Source organism: Propithecus coquereli, unplaced genomic scaffold (genome assembly GCF_000956105.1).
Source record: "Propithecus coquereli isolate 6110/MARCELLA unplaced genomic scaffold, Pcoq_1.0 Scaffold527, whole genome shotgun sequence".
Classification (NCBI taxonomy): domain Eukaryota; kingdom Metazoa; phylum Chordata; class Mammalia; order Primates; family Indriidae; genus Propithecus; species Propithecus coquereli.
Genome location: NW_012151141.1, coordinates 921,759 through 936,417, shown reverse-complemented (window position 1 = coordinate 936,417; position 14,659 = coordinate 921,759). Strand labels below are relative to the sequence as shown.

General features: G+C 44.6%; 1 protein-coding gene across 1 annotated transcript in view; it reads right to left on the bottom strand.

Annotated features, from left to right (window-relative positions):
• LOC105820436 (zinc finger protein 64 homolog, isoforms 1 and 2-like) overlaps positions 1-4,521 on the bottom strand; it is a 30,062-nt gene extending 25,541 nt beyond the window's left edge. The window contains exons 1-2 of the mRNA XM_012656917.1: positions 4,330-4,521; positions 1,201-1,440 (exon numbers count right to left, since the gene is read on the bottom strand). Coding sequence (XP_012512371.1) covers positions 1,201-1,440; positions 4,330-4,375 — 286 coding nt within the window. The 5' untranslated portion in view covers positions 4,376-4,521. The remainder of the gene's footprint in view (positions 1-1,200; positions 1,441-4,329) is intronic.
• Positions 4,522-14,659: the final 10,138 nt, after the last annotated feature.

The window sequence follows — 14,659 nt, the reverse complement described above, 5'->3', positions numbered from 1 at the left end:
TTCTTTCTATTTTTAGTAGAGACGGGGTCTCGCTCTTGCTCAGGCTGGTTTCGAACTCCTGAGCTCAAACAATCCGCCCGCCTCGGCCTCCCAGAGAGCTGGGATTACAGGCGTGAGCCACCGCGCCCGGCCTGATTTGCATTTCTTTAATTACTAAGGCGAAGGAACATCATTTTATGTCTAGTGGTCTCTTGTACATCATTTACTGACTTTCCTACTTTGTTCTTTCTTTCAACTTTTATTGGTTTTCAGAGTTCTTTGGATATGAGGGATGTTAGGCCTTAATCATATATGTTGCAATTTTTTTCCCAAGTTGTTTGTCTTTAGACTTTGTTTATACTTTGTTTTATACTTTGGAAAAATTGTAACTTTATTTGCAATCACATTTATGACTCTTCTCCTTTTGAGGGGGTGAGAGTGGTCCACAAAGTGCCTTCTTTGGTAGCCATGTTAATATAGTTTTTATAATCAAATGTCTTTAGCTAAGGAATACATTCTCCATTTTCCCACAGGTCTTAGTACTATCTCATAAATGGGTTCCTTCATACTTTTAAAGTTATCTGCCTGGCCCCTAAGACAGATTATACAGGTATAAGTATAGGGATGGGAGGCGTTTGTGTATCTATGTGTGAGTACAGTACTTCCTCTAGAACTTATGGTTTTATTATATACACTTAAAGTTTTGATACATCTGTAATTTATTTTTGGTGGAGTGAGTGGACAAAACAGAGAACCGGGATAGGCTTTCTGTTTTGCTGGTCAGCAACACAGGGAAGACATCAATGCCTGTTTGTAGATTTAAAACAAACCAAAACATGTTTCTGTCCCTTTACACAAGTAATGCAAACTCAGGGATCACACACCTATTCCAACACCCAAAACAACCATCTTTTTTTATTGCAACGTATTTCCTGTGAGTCTTTTTCTTCATACATAGATTTTTGTTTTAGAAACCGGTTTTTTGTCTGTTTTGTTTAACATGTGACAACATTTATAACTGCTAACACTTAAGGTTTTAACCTAGCAGCTCCCAAACGTGGCTGGGCAGCTGGCTTCCCGGTGGGGCTTGTTAAAAATAATGAATGAGCCAACCCTAGGGGGTGAGCCCTGGGAATCTATATTTTTTAACAAGTTCCACGGAGGTGTTTTGCGACATGGCCGGGCCAACTCTCGCCTGGCTCCCCAAACCCCCAGCTGTACCTGTGATCGTCTGGGTCTCCGAGGTGATGGTTCTGGTGGTGGTCTGCGTCTGGGTGGCAGGCACTGTTTCCTCCGATACAAACTGGACGGTGCTGGGGGCTGCTCCGGATGTGCTGGTCAGCTGGCAGCCACTTTGCTTGTGAGCTACAAAGGCATCCAGGTTGTTAAACTGCTGCTTGCAGATGCCACAGATGTGGATGTCGGGAGTCAGCTCGACCAGCACAGTTGTGCCACCTGGAACTCCATGGGACAAAGGGAAAGTCACAGATTAATTCCAAACAGCTTTAAATTATAATGCAAACCAGATTCACGGTAGGAAGAAAAGGCATGGTGGCAGACATGGCTAGGTGGTGGCCCATTACCCATTCCACTCCCCTCTTCTTCATTGCAAACAGAATCCCAATTCTGTCCTAGCAGCAATGTACCCAGATCCAAGTGATGCCTTATGCTCCACTGTTGCCCATGGGGCACTAGTGGCATTGTTTGCAAGAAACTTCTCTAGTGTGCAGGGCTGCCCTGCACTTTGCAGGAACAGCAGCCATCTCCTACCCCAACTAAAAAATCATTATGAAAACTGGTCCCCTTACATTTCTAACCTCTGACCCCACTATGAGAACCACTCATCTAAATAATCTTGGTCCCCTCCATACTTGTGAACCCCTTGAGCACACTGCTAGAGGAGTTTCTGGGAAAACTTTGGCATTCATGATTAAAAAAAAAAAAAAAAGAGCAGAAGCAGTTGGCACTATACCCCTCTTTTGGCTTTGGATGCAGAAGTGATGCCAGGGGCTTCTGCAGCCATCTTGTAACTATGAGGAAAATGCCAAGATGCCTACAGATTCTGGCCCTTCACTGATTCCCTGATTCAACCCTGGAATCAACCAATTCCAGACTTCGTTAAGCCAGTATAGTTTGGGTTTCTCTTACTTGTAGCCAAAATTCATTCTGAACTAAGAGGGCCACTATTTCTTGATAGTAATGATATGAGCAGTTAATACTGGTTAATATTTGCAAAGCATTTAGCATAGTGCCTGGCATTATATTAGAAAGTATAGATATTTATTAAAGAAATATAATTAATAAATCTCTAACATGACTACCTTAATTTTTATTTTAAAAATGTTTTTTGCCTTATTATAAGAAAACTCAAGTTTATAACAGAAAATTTGGAAGAAACATATGAAGAAGGGGAAAAGTCACAATCTTTTCACCTATGCCTGCCATTAACATAACAAAATTTTTCTTCCATTCTTCTCTACACTTAAAAATTGTATAAGATCATGATGTATTATAACATTAATCTTTTCCTTACATAATATTACATAAGCATTGTGCTTTATTGTTAAAATATCTTTATAGATATAATTATTTAATGGCAACACATTATTCCTTGGTATCCATGTGTCCATTTTCTCAGCAATAAGGTATTAACATTATTTCTAATTTTCCTGAAATTAAATAATACCTTTGTGCATATATGGTTGGTGTCCATGCATTATAGTTTTCTGAAAATGTATAAGATATTTACATTATGTCCAATTTTCTCCAGATCTAACTAAGACAAGAAATCTCTGTGTGGCAATACAATTTGGTTGACTTGCTAAGGAGAGAGACCATAGGCTGGGTGCTGTGATGTTTTATAAGCCGTCTTGCAGAACACCCTATGCACATAAGTACTTTGAAATCCATGGATGGAAGGAATGAAACCGTTTGTTCTTGGGAGCACTGTCTCCTGCAGCTACTGAGGTATCCATGGGACTAACAGGGAAATAAGGATCTGAGAAATGAAGAAAAGCATTGCTGAGGATTCCTTAATGATGGAACAGGACTGATATCCAGGATGAAAGAGTTTTAATAACAAATAATGTCGCTGGTATTTGGAGAGTACACAAGCAATGACCTAGACCTTCCTTAAAATCTTGACACTATCACTTACCAACAGTGACCTTGGGCCTGGGTTTTTCTCATCTGTAAAATGGGGAGAAGAGAGGTTTCTACTTCATGGGGTTGATGTGAGGATTAAATGAGATGGTGCTTGTAAAAGGCCAGCACAGCCCCCCATCACCCCCCCCCCCCGCCCCCAGCCCGCAGCCCAATCCTCCAGCATGTTACCCGGTGGGGCTATTACTGAGACACCCATGGACATATCTGAGCCCCTACCTAGGAGATACTGAGTCATAACAGGGTGGGGTGAGGAGGCTAGGTTTTGGGAAGATCTGTGCTTTCCAGAAGTAATTCGAGAAATGCCCAGCTAAGTTTGGAAGCCAGTGTCTCCAAAATTGTTACCAGTAGCAGCTAACGAGATGAGCACTTACTATGCGCCAGGTAGCTGCAAACCCCTGTACCAGCAGGGGTTCTCAAACTTTTATGTGCTTCAGAATCGCCCAGGCAGCTAGTGAGGACGGCGGATTCCCCAGCCCCACCCCCGAGATCTGATGGGTGGGGCCCCGAAAGCTTTTTTAAAATACACGCTCGCGCTCCCAGGTGGCTGGTTTGCGCTTAGTCCCCGGACCACACTTTGGGAAACAATGCACCGGGCGGTACCAGGACTTGAAAAAGGCTGATGTCCTCATCAGGAAAATAAAAATTGAACCCCAAACTCAAAGAAAGCGACCACGGCCCCGTTTCCCATTCAGATCCCCACCCTTAATGTGGAAAAGGCTTTGCAAGGAGCCGGCGAGACGTCGTGAGCTCCCCCACTCCCCAGGCTCCAATTTTGAGCCACTGAGGCAGAAGTTTTCCCATCAGCGTTGCCCCGGTTACCCCAGATTCCTCCCTCCCCGCCGCCCGCCCCAAACTCCGCCTGGCTGGGCGGGAATGCCCTTAGGGGGTGGCGATTGTCTGCACGGCATGCCCTCCCCCACCGCTCCCAGCCAAGGGGTCTCGCCAGGCTGGAGAGCGCCCCCCGCCTGGCACCGGGTCGGGTCGGATCGGGTGCGCCCCCACCCCAAGTTCACTCCGGCGCCCCACGTACCGCGCGCCCGCCGCGGTTCCCGAGACGCGGCTCGGGGCCGTCACCCCGATTTCGGGGCCCCGGGCCTGCTGGCTGCGTCGCAGACGTGCTTGGGCCCGGGCCCCGGAGCGCGCACAGGGCCCCGGAGCGCGCACTGCGCCCGGAAAAGCACTTACTTTGCACCGAGCCCGGGAAGCTTTCGCCCTCGCCGCTCGCGTTCATGGCGCAGACTGGGAGGTCCCCGGCCGGCCGGGGTGCCAGGGTGGGGGGCGCTGATCTACATGGTGCAAGGACTTTTCCTTTATTTTTCCACACCCCCCCAGCCTTCCTTCTCCCAACTCTGCGAGGCGGGGAGGACGGATGTAAAGCAAGCTCCACTTCCGCTGCCTAGAGGGCGCTGGCCGGGCCCGGCCGCCCCAACCGGGCTTTGCAGCGGTGGCTCCCCGGGGAAGCGGCGGGCGAATCCTGAGGCCCGGGCCGCGCGGCCCCGGGCCCGCGGAACCGCCCCCCGCTCGGGGATCCGGATGGCCACGCGCGTCCCAGCGGGCTGGGCGACCAGGGATGCGTCCCCGGGTCGCGATGGCCGGCGGCCCCGCCCGCACCCTGCGTTCTCGGCGGCTGCGATTGGCCTCCCCGGCTCGGGGCGCCTCTGCACCTGCCGCCCCGGGCGTGTGGCCCCCAGAGCCCCAGTGCTGCGGCGTCGCGCCCGGGACGCCTGGGCGCTCTGCGGAGACCCCCGCGTCGGCGCGGTTCGGGGGTGGGCGCGCGGGGCGCGGCGGGCTCCGGAGAAAGCCCGGCTGGGCGTCAGCGCTGGGCAAATCAGCAGAGCGCTGGGCGGGTCCCCTGCCCAGCAGGCGAAATCAAGAGGACCGTGATGATGTGGACGATAAGATAACAACTGCGATCGTGGCGCTGAAGGGTCCCCTACTCCGGGGGGCTTCCAACTTCATCGCGCGTCACGGCCGCCTGGGGGGCTCGTCGGAACGCCCGCTGCTGGGCCCACCCCGGCGTGTCTGGTGGAGTAGGTCTGAGGCGAGGCCTGAGAACGAGCATTTCTAAGTTCCCAAGTGATGCCCCTGAGGTTGGTCGGTGTCCGCACGCTGACGACACTGCCCTCTCTTCAGTCCCGGCTCGCCTGACCTCATCCCTCCGGCTTCTGCCCCATTGTCTCTGCTCACCTCCCAAGCTCCAGCCCTCTTCGGCCTCCAGACGTGTGCACTTTGCGTCCTCTCTGTATCCGTCTGTCACCGGCCTGTATCCTCTCTGTATCCGCCTGTCGCCCAGCCCCTGCAGGTCTTGATTCAAATTCACATTCTTAGAGAGGCCATCCTTGGCCAGCCCATTCTAATATTGCAACTCTCTCTTCCCCCACCCAACCGTTCCCTGTCCCTTCCTGACTGCTTTGTCTTTCTTAAAACGTATTACTTCCAACGTAGGATGGATCTCAAGTATCTCTATGTATGTGAGTGTATATCCATCTGCATAGATAAAGATATTTGTATATTATGTTTCCTCCTCCCCCTGACTTTCAGTAAGTACCCATGAAAGGGGGGATTTAAAAACAATCTCTTTGTTTTAGTGAGTTGACCTAGTGCCTGACTCACAGTAGGTTCTCAGTAAATGTGGCTTGTACAACAAATGGACTGTCCCCTGCTGCTTCCTTCAAGGGTTTGTTCATTCCTCCAGCAACTCGCTATTCATAAGTGTTTGCAGTGTTCCAGGCACCGTGCTACCCTCTGAAGGTAGAGACAGGTAGGGCACCTGCTCCAGTAGAGCTTGGCTAGAGGCTAGGGAGGGAGTCCACATGAAATAATCAATCAGCAGTGCAATTTTTTGGTACTGATAAGGTCTCCAAAGACTGTAAAACAGGGATGTGAAGGTGGCTGTGGGAGGCGTTGAAGGCTACTTCGAGCAGGTAATATTTGAACAAGGAGCTGGGGAGGAGGCAGCCCTGTCGAGGATGGGGTGGGGGCAATTCCAGCCTGAAGAACTGGAGGGAGCAAGAGCCCTGAGGCAGGAAAGTGAGAGATGGAACTCGTGTTGCCCACCAGTCCCACTGCACATCTGACCACTCTTCCTGCATTGCTCAGGCCAGCTCCACCAGCCTCCTTGCAATTGCTCGAACAAGCCCAGCTCTTCCTGACCCAGGGGCTCTGCATCTGCTCTTCCCTCTGCCTGGATTGCTTTTCCCTGCTTTTGCATGACTGGCCTTTTTAGGTCATCCAGGGTCAAATGCAATATCACCTTCCCAGAGAGACCTTTTCCTATCTCTCGACTCCCCCTGGGATGTTATCACATCACCTTCATTATACCTATCTAGGTAACATGATCCATCAGGGCACTGCAGCCTAGGGCAGTATTTATTTTTTATTGCTTGATGAATGTTTACATATGTGCACACCTAGAGAACCTCCCACCCAGATAAAGACACGGCATTTCTAGCCCCTACCCAGCTCCGTCATGCCCCTTTCCAGTCAATGCTACTCTGCTCCCCAACTTTGCAGAGGTAACCACCATTCTCACTTCTGTTGCCACAGCTTCCTTTTGTTGAGAGCAATATTTTTTACATTCGCCTAAAGAGAAGAAGCACCTGGGAGGGCTTGCTAAAGAAAAATTCTTGGGTCCCAAATCATACTTACCACATATGAATTCCCCAGGGCAAGACCTGGTAATTTGCATAGATTTCACAAGTGCCACAGGTAATTCTCATCAGGATGTAAGCCCTGGCGTCAGGCTGTTCCACCCCATCCAAATCCTAGAGTTGCTACGTCGGAATCAGTTGGGTGACCTGGAGTAGGAGATTCAACTGCTCTGTGTCCCTAGTTTTCTGTGAATTAGACGTAATAGTAATGTGTGCTTCATTAAGCTGTTTTGTAGAAGAAACCAATCAATATGTGTAAAGTTCCAGGAAGACATGGACCTGACCTATTATACCTGCTCGGTATCCCCAGGGCCTGGAACAGGGCCTGGCACACAGGCACCCTCACTGCATTTTCTGTTGTGCAATGATTTCAGACATGTTTCTGTGAGCCCCATGTTAACCTTTTGCTACCATGTCCAGCCAGACCTTCCCTATTGCACATCTAGACCACTGCCAAGGCCTTTTTCTGGTCTTATGATACCCTCTTTTAATTTCTTTTTTTTTTTTCTATACTTGTTTTTCTCATTGCAGGAGTGTTACAAGCTGTTGGTTAGAAATTTGAAAAAAAATATAAGGAAGAAAATGAAACCCGCTTATAATCCACTACCCAGAAATAACAGTTTGATTGATGAATATATCTCATGTCTTTTTGTATGTGTGTACGTATGTGTATGTATGCATGCACACAAATTATATTAATATATTTTATTAAAGTATGATTATAACTAACTTGCATGTTGTTTTTAACCTTCATTTTTGTACATATTATGATCATTATTTTTGAAAAAGACACAAAAATACACAGGTACCTGGATTCCACAAACTGAGATAACAAATATTTATGTCTTTACATACCGTTTATCTTTCTAGACTTTTTTCTATAGAAACGTAATAAATGAACCATATGAATTGCTGATATTTGTCTATTTTTTACTTAAAATAGTAATTTTATATGGTTCAAATCACTATGTATTCACAATATTAATATTATACTTCTGATAACAATCGCTGTTTGTGTACCCAATGTCTGTTCTCTCAAATTTTCTTGGTAATAGAATTCCTGATTTATAGCTGAACACATGGCCTCCTGAAAAAAGACTTTTCTCCGCTTCCTTTGTAGCTGGCATGGCTATTTGACTAACTTCTGACCATGTAAATGACAGTCATGGTGCGATTTCTGGGAAATCTCTTAAAAATAACAGTTGACATATGCCATTGCTCCTTATTTATCTCTTCCTCCCTTCCTTGCTTGGGATGAAGATGTAGTGGCTGGAGCTCTAGCTTCTATTTTGGACTGTGAGAATGAGGCTATACTTTAGGTATGGCAGAGCGGTGAGCTGGAAGTAGCCTAGACCCTAACTTCTTTGTGGAGCTGCCAACTAGATTGGCTACTTCTGGACTTCATTTATATGAGAAACGTACTTTTATCTTGTTTCAACTACTATTATGTGGGGGAAAGAGTTTCTTTCATATGTAGCAGAAGCAAATCTTAATTTAACACAATACTATGCATACTGTTGCACAATTGGCTTTTGATTTTGAAGTGTTTTCACAAGTTGGTGGGTTGCATTAGAATCACCTGGGAAGTTTTTAAATATTCAGATGGCCCAAAATCATTTGTGGAGACTCTCCCTCAGAAGGACTGGGGTAAAGCTTGGGTATCTGTACATTTGACAAGCTCCCTGGCCATTCTGATGCACTCAGTGTTTGTAAACCTCTGCTTCCCACCACTAGTTTTAAATGGTCAAATAATATTTCATTATAGGGTTCCATCATAATTTATTTGATATGTTCCTTGGTGTTTGTTAATGACTTTGTAGATACCATGAGTAATATACTGCAGTAGCTCTTTTTTAATTGGTCCGTGTGAACGCATCTCACTATGCCAGCCGTCCCGAACAGAGCTGCCAGGATAATTTGTTTCAACACCATTTGGAACATTCTTCCTTTGTTTTTTTCAGATTATTTTCTCAATATGGATTCTTTCCAGTTCTATTTCTTGGTAAGAATCACACTTCTTGAAAAGCTAACAGCCTTTGTTTGAATAGAAAGCTCATGATTTCTTCTGTTCTTAAGTTTTTGACCGCTTCTCATTTAACAGATGAAAAATAGAAATGGAAATATAGAAATGTTCTGTAGGCTACAGGCATCCTAATAATCCTACTCCATGTTCTAAATCTAGAAACTGAAATAAATTTGAATTTATCACCAATACTTAAAAGTTGATGGATTTCTCATTAAAATTGGGATGTATAGCTTTTTTTTTTTTTTTAAGGAAAGATTTGGCAAATCTGGGCCTAAATTTTTAAATGGTGATGCTTGGCTGACCCTGAGAAGCTGTTCCATTAGATGAGACCCAACTTTTCTAATTTCCTCCCGTCCTCACTCCTCCCTGTCATTTTTGGTGTCAAGACCGAGTATCAGTTCCCGTAGTTCATCGCCCTTGTGAGGCATGCATTTGAATTCACATGAAATTTCCAATTTCTCCCTCCCCATGGTTTAAATATTTCTGTTAACTAAAAGTCTTTACTCAAGAATTATCTGCATTGCCCGTACTATGCCATTTAATCCTCAGAACAACAGTGAAGGCAGACACTTATCCCTATGTTGTAGACATGGAAACTGAGTCTCACAAAGTGTAAATAAACTTCCTGTAGTGAAAAGGCCAATAAAGGACTGTGTCAGGAATCTTTGAAGGCAAATAACAGAGACTGTAGAAGAACAGAGATCCTTATAGTATTTCAAAATCAATCTATTAGAATTATTCCCTTGCTTAAAGAACTTCTGGCAGGAGACTTCCAGATACTTTCTTAAATTATTAAGAGAATACAGTTTTTTTTCCCTAGTAATGTTGATCATAAGAATAAAGACGTAATGACTGAATAATTACTATAAGTTTTGTGAGCAAAGATATCCTTCTCTTAACAAAATATAGATGCTTCTTGGCTTTGGACGGGGTTACATCCTCATGGGTTTATCCGGACATAACCTCTTTTTAAGTTGAGAATATTGTAAGTCAAAAATGCATTTAATACACCTAACCCACCAAACATCATATCTTATCCCAGCCTACCTTAAACATGCTCAGAACACATATTGGCCTATGATCAGGCACAATCATGTGACACAAAGCCTGTTTTATAAGGAATCATGTTATTTATCTAAGACTATACTGAAAGTGAAAAACAGTTCGCGCCACTGCCCAGCACTCTGAGTGAGCAGCGACCCGCATATCGCTAGCCAGGGAAAAGATCACAATCGAAAATTGAAAGTGCGGTTTCCACGGAATGGGCATTGCCTTCATGCCATCATAAAGTCAAAAAATTGTCAGTTGAAGCATCGTAAGTTGGAGGCCATCTGGAGTTTGCAATTTCAAGTGATCAAAAGTTTTTCCACAGTAAACATTTTAACAAATTTAGTTTCCTGTAGAAATCATTGATAGTCCACTGAAATGTAAATTCTCCTCAAGGAAGGAAATTTTGTTTCTTTTCTTCCTTGTATACCGGCACCTAGAACAATGCCTGGTATACGGGGTGCATAGATGGATGGATAAATGAATGAAGAGTATCAGGGTTGTTTCAGAAAATAACTATTAATAGTAAACATACGGACAAAATTATCATATGATAACAGAATACAGAAAAATTATAGACTCCATTTAGATTTTATGGTAACTGGTATTTTTAAACCTTTCTTATTTTTCTAGACAAAGGCTGATAACTATGGCTAAACCAGGGCTTTGCCTTCTCAAAAGTACCTATGTCAACATTTCCACTCAAAAAGTACTACAGAAAATCGTGGCCTAATGTTTCCACTGTCGATTTAACCAAGGCTGGGGGCTGGTCCTGCCTCTGTGGCCCTGGGATCCATTCCTTGCCTCCCTTGCTCAGCTCTGCATGTCAGAGCAGCCGATACTTGTCTCTGTTTTCCAGGCTTCTGGGGCTTTTAGCTTCCTGCTGTGTTTGACTGATGGGTAGAAGGGAGAGGCCAGAGTATTCCTCCCCCACACTCTCTATCTTGGTGGCAGTGGGCGTGTCTCCTTTATGGCCCCAGATCCCATAGGATGGGTCTACCGTGGCCTCAGCTTCTGTCAGGTGACTCTGGACCCTTGTGTCTGAATATACCACCTCCTACCTTTGTCTCTCTCCCTGTCCCCTTCCCTGGGGAGAGAAGGTAGTGGCTTCCAGGTGTTGTTAATCTCTGGGTTGCCTAACCATTCCCATGGCTTCTTGGCCCTTTCGTCTCTTGGGTATCAAATTCCCTGTGTTTACATTTACTGGAATCCTTAGAGTTGTTTCTCTTTTTCTGCTTGGACCTTAACTGACTCAGCTGGATTAATGTTTGTGGGGCTTATACGTTTCTTCCTGCTTTTCTGTAGGTGATTCTCACCTGGGAAGTGCTCAGATTCTCCGAGGGAACTTGTTGAGGACACACACGCTTGGGCACCATCCAGATGTACTGGAACAGAATTCTCGGGGCATGTGGTCCAGGCACGCACAGTGTGGAGACACACCTCAGGTGACTCTAGTGAGCTCCTCCTGACTTCACCGTCACTGAATCCTGATCCAAAATCTTGGAAGGGGACCAGGAGAAATTTTTATTCTGAATTGATTCACTAGCAATATTTAGCAACTGCCTGCAATCCTTTATATAAACATAAACGTCAATGAAGAAACACTTGAAATTTAAAGTAAGTGCTAAACCCTCTGTAATGAGATATGATCAAGACTGAACCTGTTGGGCATTAAGTGGTAGTTACACAACCAATCATTCTGATGAGAGCTGACTTTGAGTCTTGCCTGGCACCCAAGCGAGGGTGGCACACCTGTGTTTTAATAGTACACTAGCTCAGATAACTTCATACAAGCAAGCATGCACAGGCCCGATTCCTTTTTCTTTTGTATAATTAATGCATGAACATGGAAATACTCAAATAGCATAAAAGGACATACAGTGAAAAGTGGGTTTCCCTTCGAACTTCTCTAGCCCCCCAATTTCCCTTTCAGGAAGCAAACACTGTTGCCAGTTTCTTGGGTGTTCTTCAGAACTTTTCCTACATATATACAAAAAGGCATATGCATATTCATCCCCGCCTTTTTAATTTTTACCAAAATATACTATAATGTAAACAGCATTCTTGCTTTTTTTTTTGCATAATAATGTATCTTGGAAAATATTTCGGATCAGTGCATCTAAATGTGCCTCGGGGCTTTAGGAAGAGTGCAGTTTTCCGCTGTATATATACACCGATACTAAAATTTACTTAAGCAAATCCCATTAATGGATACCTTGTTTCCAGTTTTTTTTGTTACTAAGAACACAGCTGCAATGAATATCTGTATTTATATTTGTATCTATATCTGTACATGAGTCTATCTGTACACTAATTTCCTAAAATAGAATTGCTAGGTCAAATGTGCATTTAACATTTTGACATTTTCCAGTACTGCTTAGAACTCCCACCAACTTATTAGAGCACCTGTTTCCTACAACCTCACTCAACAGAGAGTGCTAACAAACCTCTGATCTTTATCTGGTGGGTAAAAACAGATTTGCCATGGAAGTACTTTACACTTCCCTAATTCTGATACAAGTCTGAATTTAAGTAAACAAAATCAAACTCTTAACACCCACCTTCAATAAAACAAAACAGTGCAGTTACAACCTTCGTAATTTTTTTTTGTTTGAGACAGAGTCTCACTCTGTTGCCCTGGCTAGAGTGCCGTGGCGTCAGCCTAGCTCATAGCAACCTCAAACTCCTGGGTTCAAGCGATCCTCCTGCCTCAGCCTCCCGAGTAGCTGGGACTACAGGCATGCATCACCATGCCTGGCTAATTTTTTTCTATATATATTTTTAGTTGTCCAGCTAATTTCTTTCCATATTTTTTTAGTAGAGATGGTTCTCGCTCTTGCTCAGGCTGGTCTGGAACTTCTGAGCTCAAATGATCCACCTGCCTCGGCCTCCCAGAGTGCTAGGATTACAGGCGTGAGCCACCACGCCCTGCCTAACCTTTGTAATTATTGACTCAGTTAGAGGAGGCTCAAATGCAATGCAGAGATGGCAAAGGAGACACTTTGTTCCAAAGAGCTCACCTAAAAGTGTAAGTGAACATGTTGGGATTTCCTCATGTGTTAAAAGTTAGAATGTAATACTTTTGAGTGTGTGTTTTCAGTTTTAATAACATGTTAAAGATGAAATTGAAATCAGACATTTTCTGAGCTATTGAAACACCCTCAGTGACACAGTGGTTTGAAAACTTCTGATCTCATTCTATAAAGGGGAAACTGAGGCCCTTTCATTCTTATGGGAAACCAAAGCTATTGATGGAAATTAAAAAAAAAACTTAAAAAAATTTAAAACCTTTTTGCAAAAATATCTTTTCACTTGAAATAGTTTTAAGACTCACAAGAAGTTACAAAAACGGTAGCAAGTTCTCATGCACCCTGTACCCAGACCCCTCCTGCCAATAAAAGCTTCATATCCTTTTTGGATTGAAAGAAATTTTGAAATGTTGATTACTTTTAAATGTTCTTCATCTATCCAAACATAGAGCCACTTCAGAAGGTATCTATATCACAATTGTGCTGATAATCCAAATTTTCATCAAAATGTCCTGGGTAAGATTGTAATGGGGCCACACTGGCTACCAAATTCATTAGTCCCCCAAATACAAAGTCATAGAAACTTATCTCTCATTCTCAGCAGTCTGAGCTGGGTGTCTCTGTCAGTGTCAGCTTCTTTCTCCTAGGAGGGCCTGGACCCCTTCCATCTTGTGGCTCCGTCATCCCCCAGGGCTTAGCCTGGAGATCACTTACTTCCTGCAGGCCTCAGTCTAGAGGAGACACACCCACTTCCTGCTTAAGTGCCATTGGCAGAATGCAGTCACGTGGTCCAAAGTGGCTACGGAGGGGGGGGCAGGGAAGTGTAGTCCCTGGATAGGCAGCAGTTTCTCAGCTACCCCTATTCTGGGGATGGGGCAAATTTTGATGGACAGGTCGTTGTCTCTGCCACGGAAAGGGTTCTCTACTTTTGCTCATGATATGAGCTTTGTGAACCTTGGTTTTAATTCAGGCTGTTATTATTTTCCTAACTCTAGTAGACTTTTTTTTTTTTTTAATTTTTGTCTGCCTGGAATCCCTTTCCTACTTTTGTTAACAGAACTTTTTTCACCATGATTTCCTCTTGGGAATGCTTCCTCCGTATTTCACATAATATTAATTATAGTCCCCTATCCCAGTGGTCACAGAAGTGGTCATGTGACCCAGACATAGCCAGTATCTCCTAACGTACTGAATTATTTGAAGCTCCTTCCAGCTTCTGTGCTAGGTACATTTTGTTCTGTTTCCCATCTGATCTCCCAGGATCACTTCCACTCCTTCCATTTGAGCTACGAAGTGCCTTATGTTGGGCCTCCTTGAGGCTCTCCTAGGTTGATTTAAGATGTCTTCCCCAGACCCTTAAGTATGGCTGCATTACAGCATATACCACCAGCACATGGTGTTGATTGATTTGTTGGCCCGTTTCAGTTAGGATGCCTTTGGCTGCAAGCATCTTACGTAGAGCTTTTCTCAGGTGTGCCTCAAGACACAGATGCCCTCAGTCCTTCCAGTAGATGGATAGGCTGGGGTTTACTGGAGCTCCTAGACAAGTTATATTCATCAGGACTAGCTTTTGTCTGAGGCTGTGGCCATCCTCAGTCTAAAACTATACATGAAAATCTCATTTCCTTTTGCAGGGATCAGGCTCCCAGTGGACATGTGGCCAAGTTCTGCTCAATAACACATAGAGGAAATCTCCTGGAGCCTTCTGAGACAGATTTTCCTTCCTGTAAACAAAGAGGTATGTGAGCAGAAAGCCCTTTTCT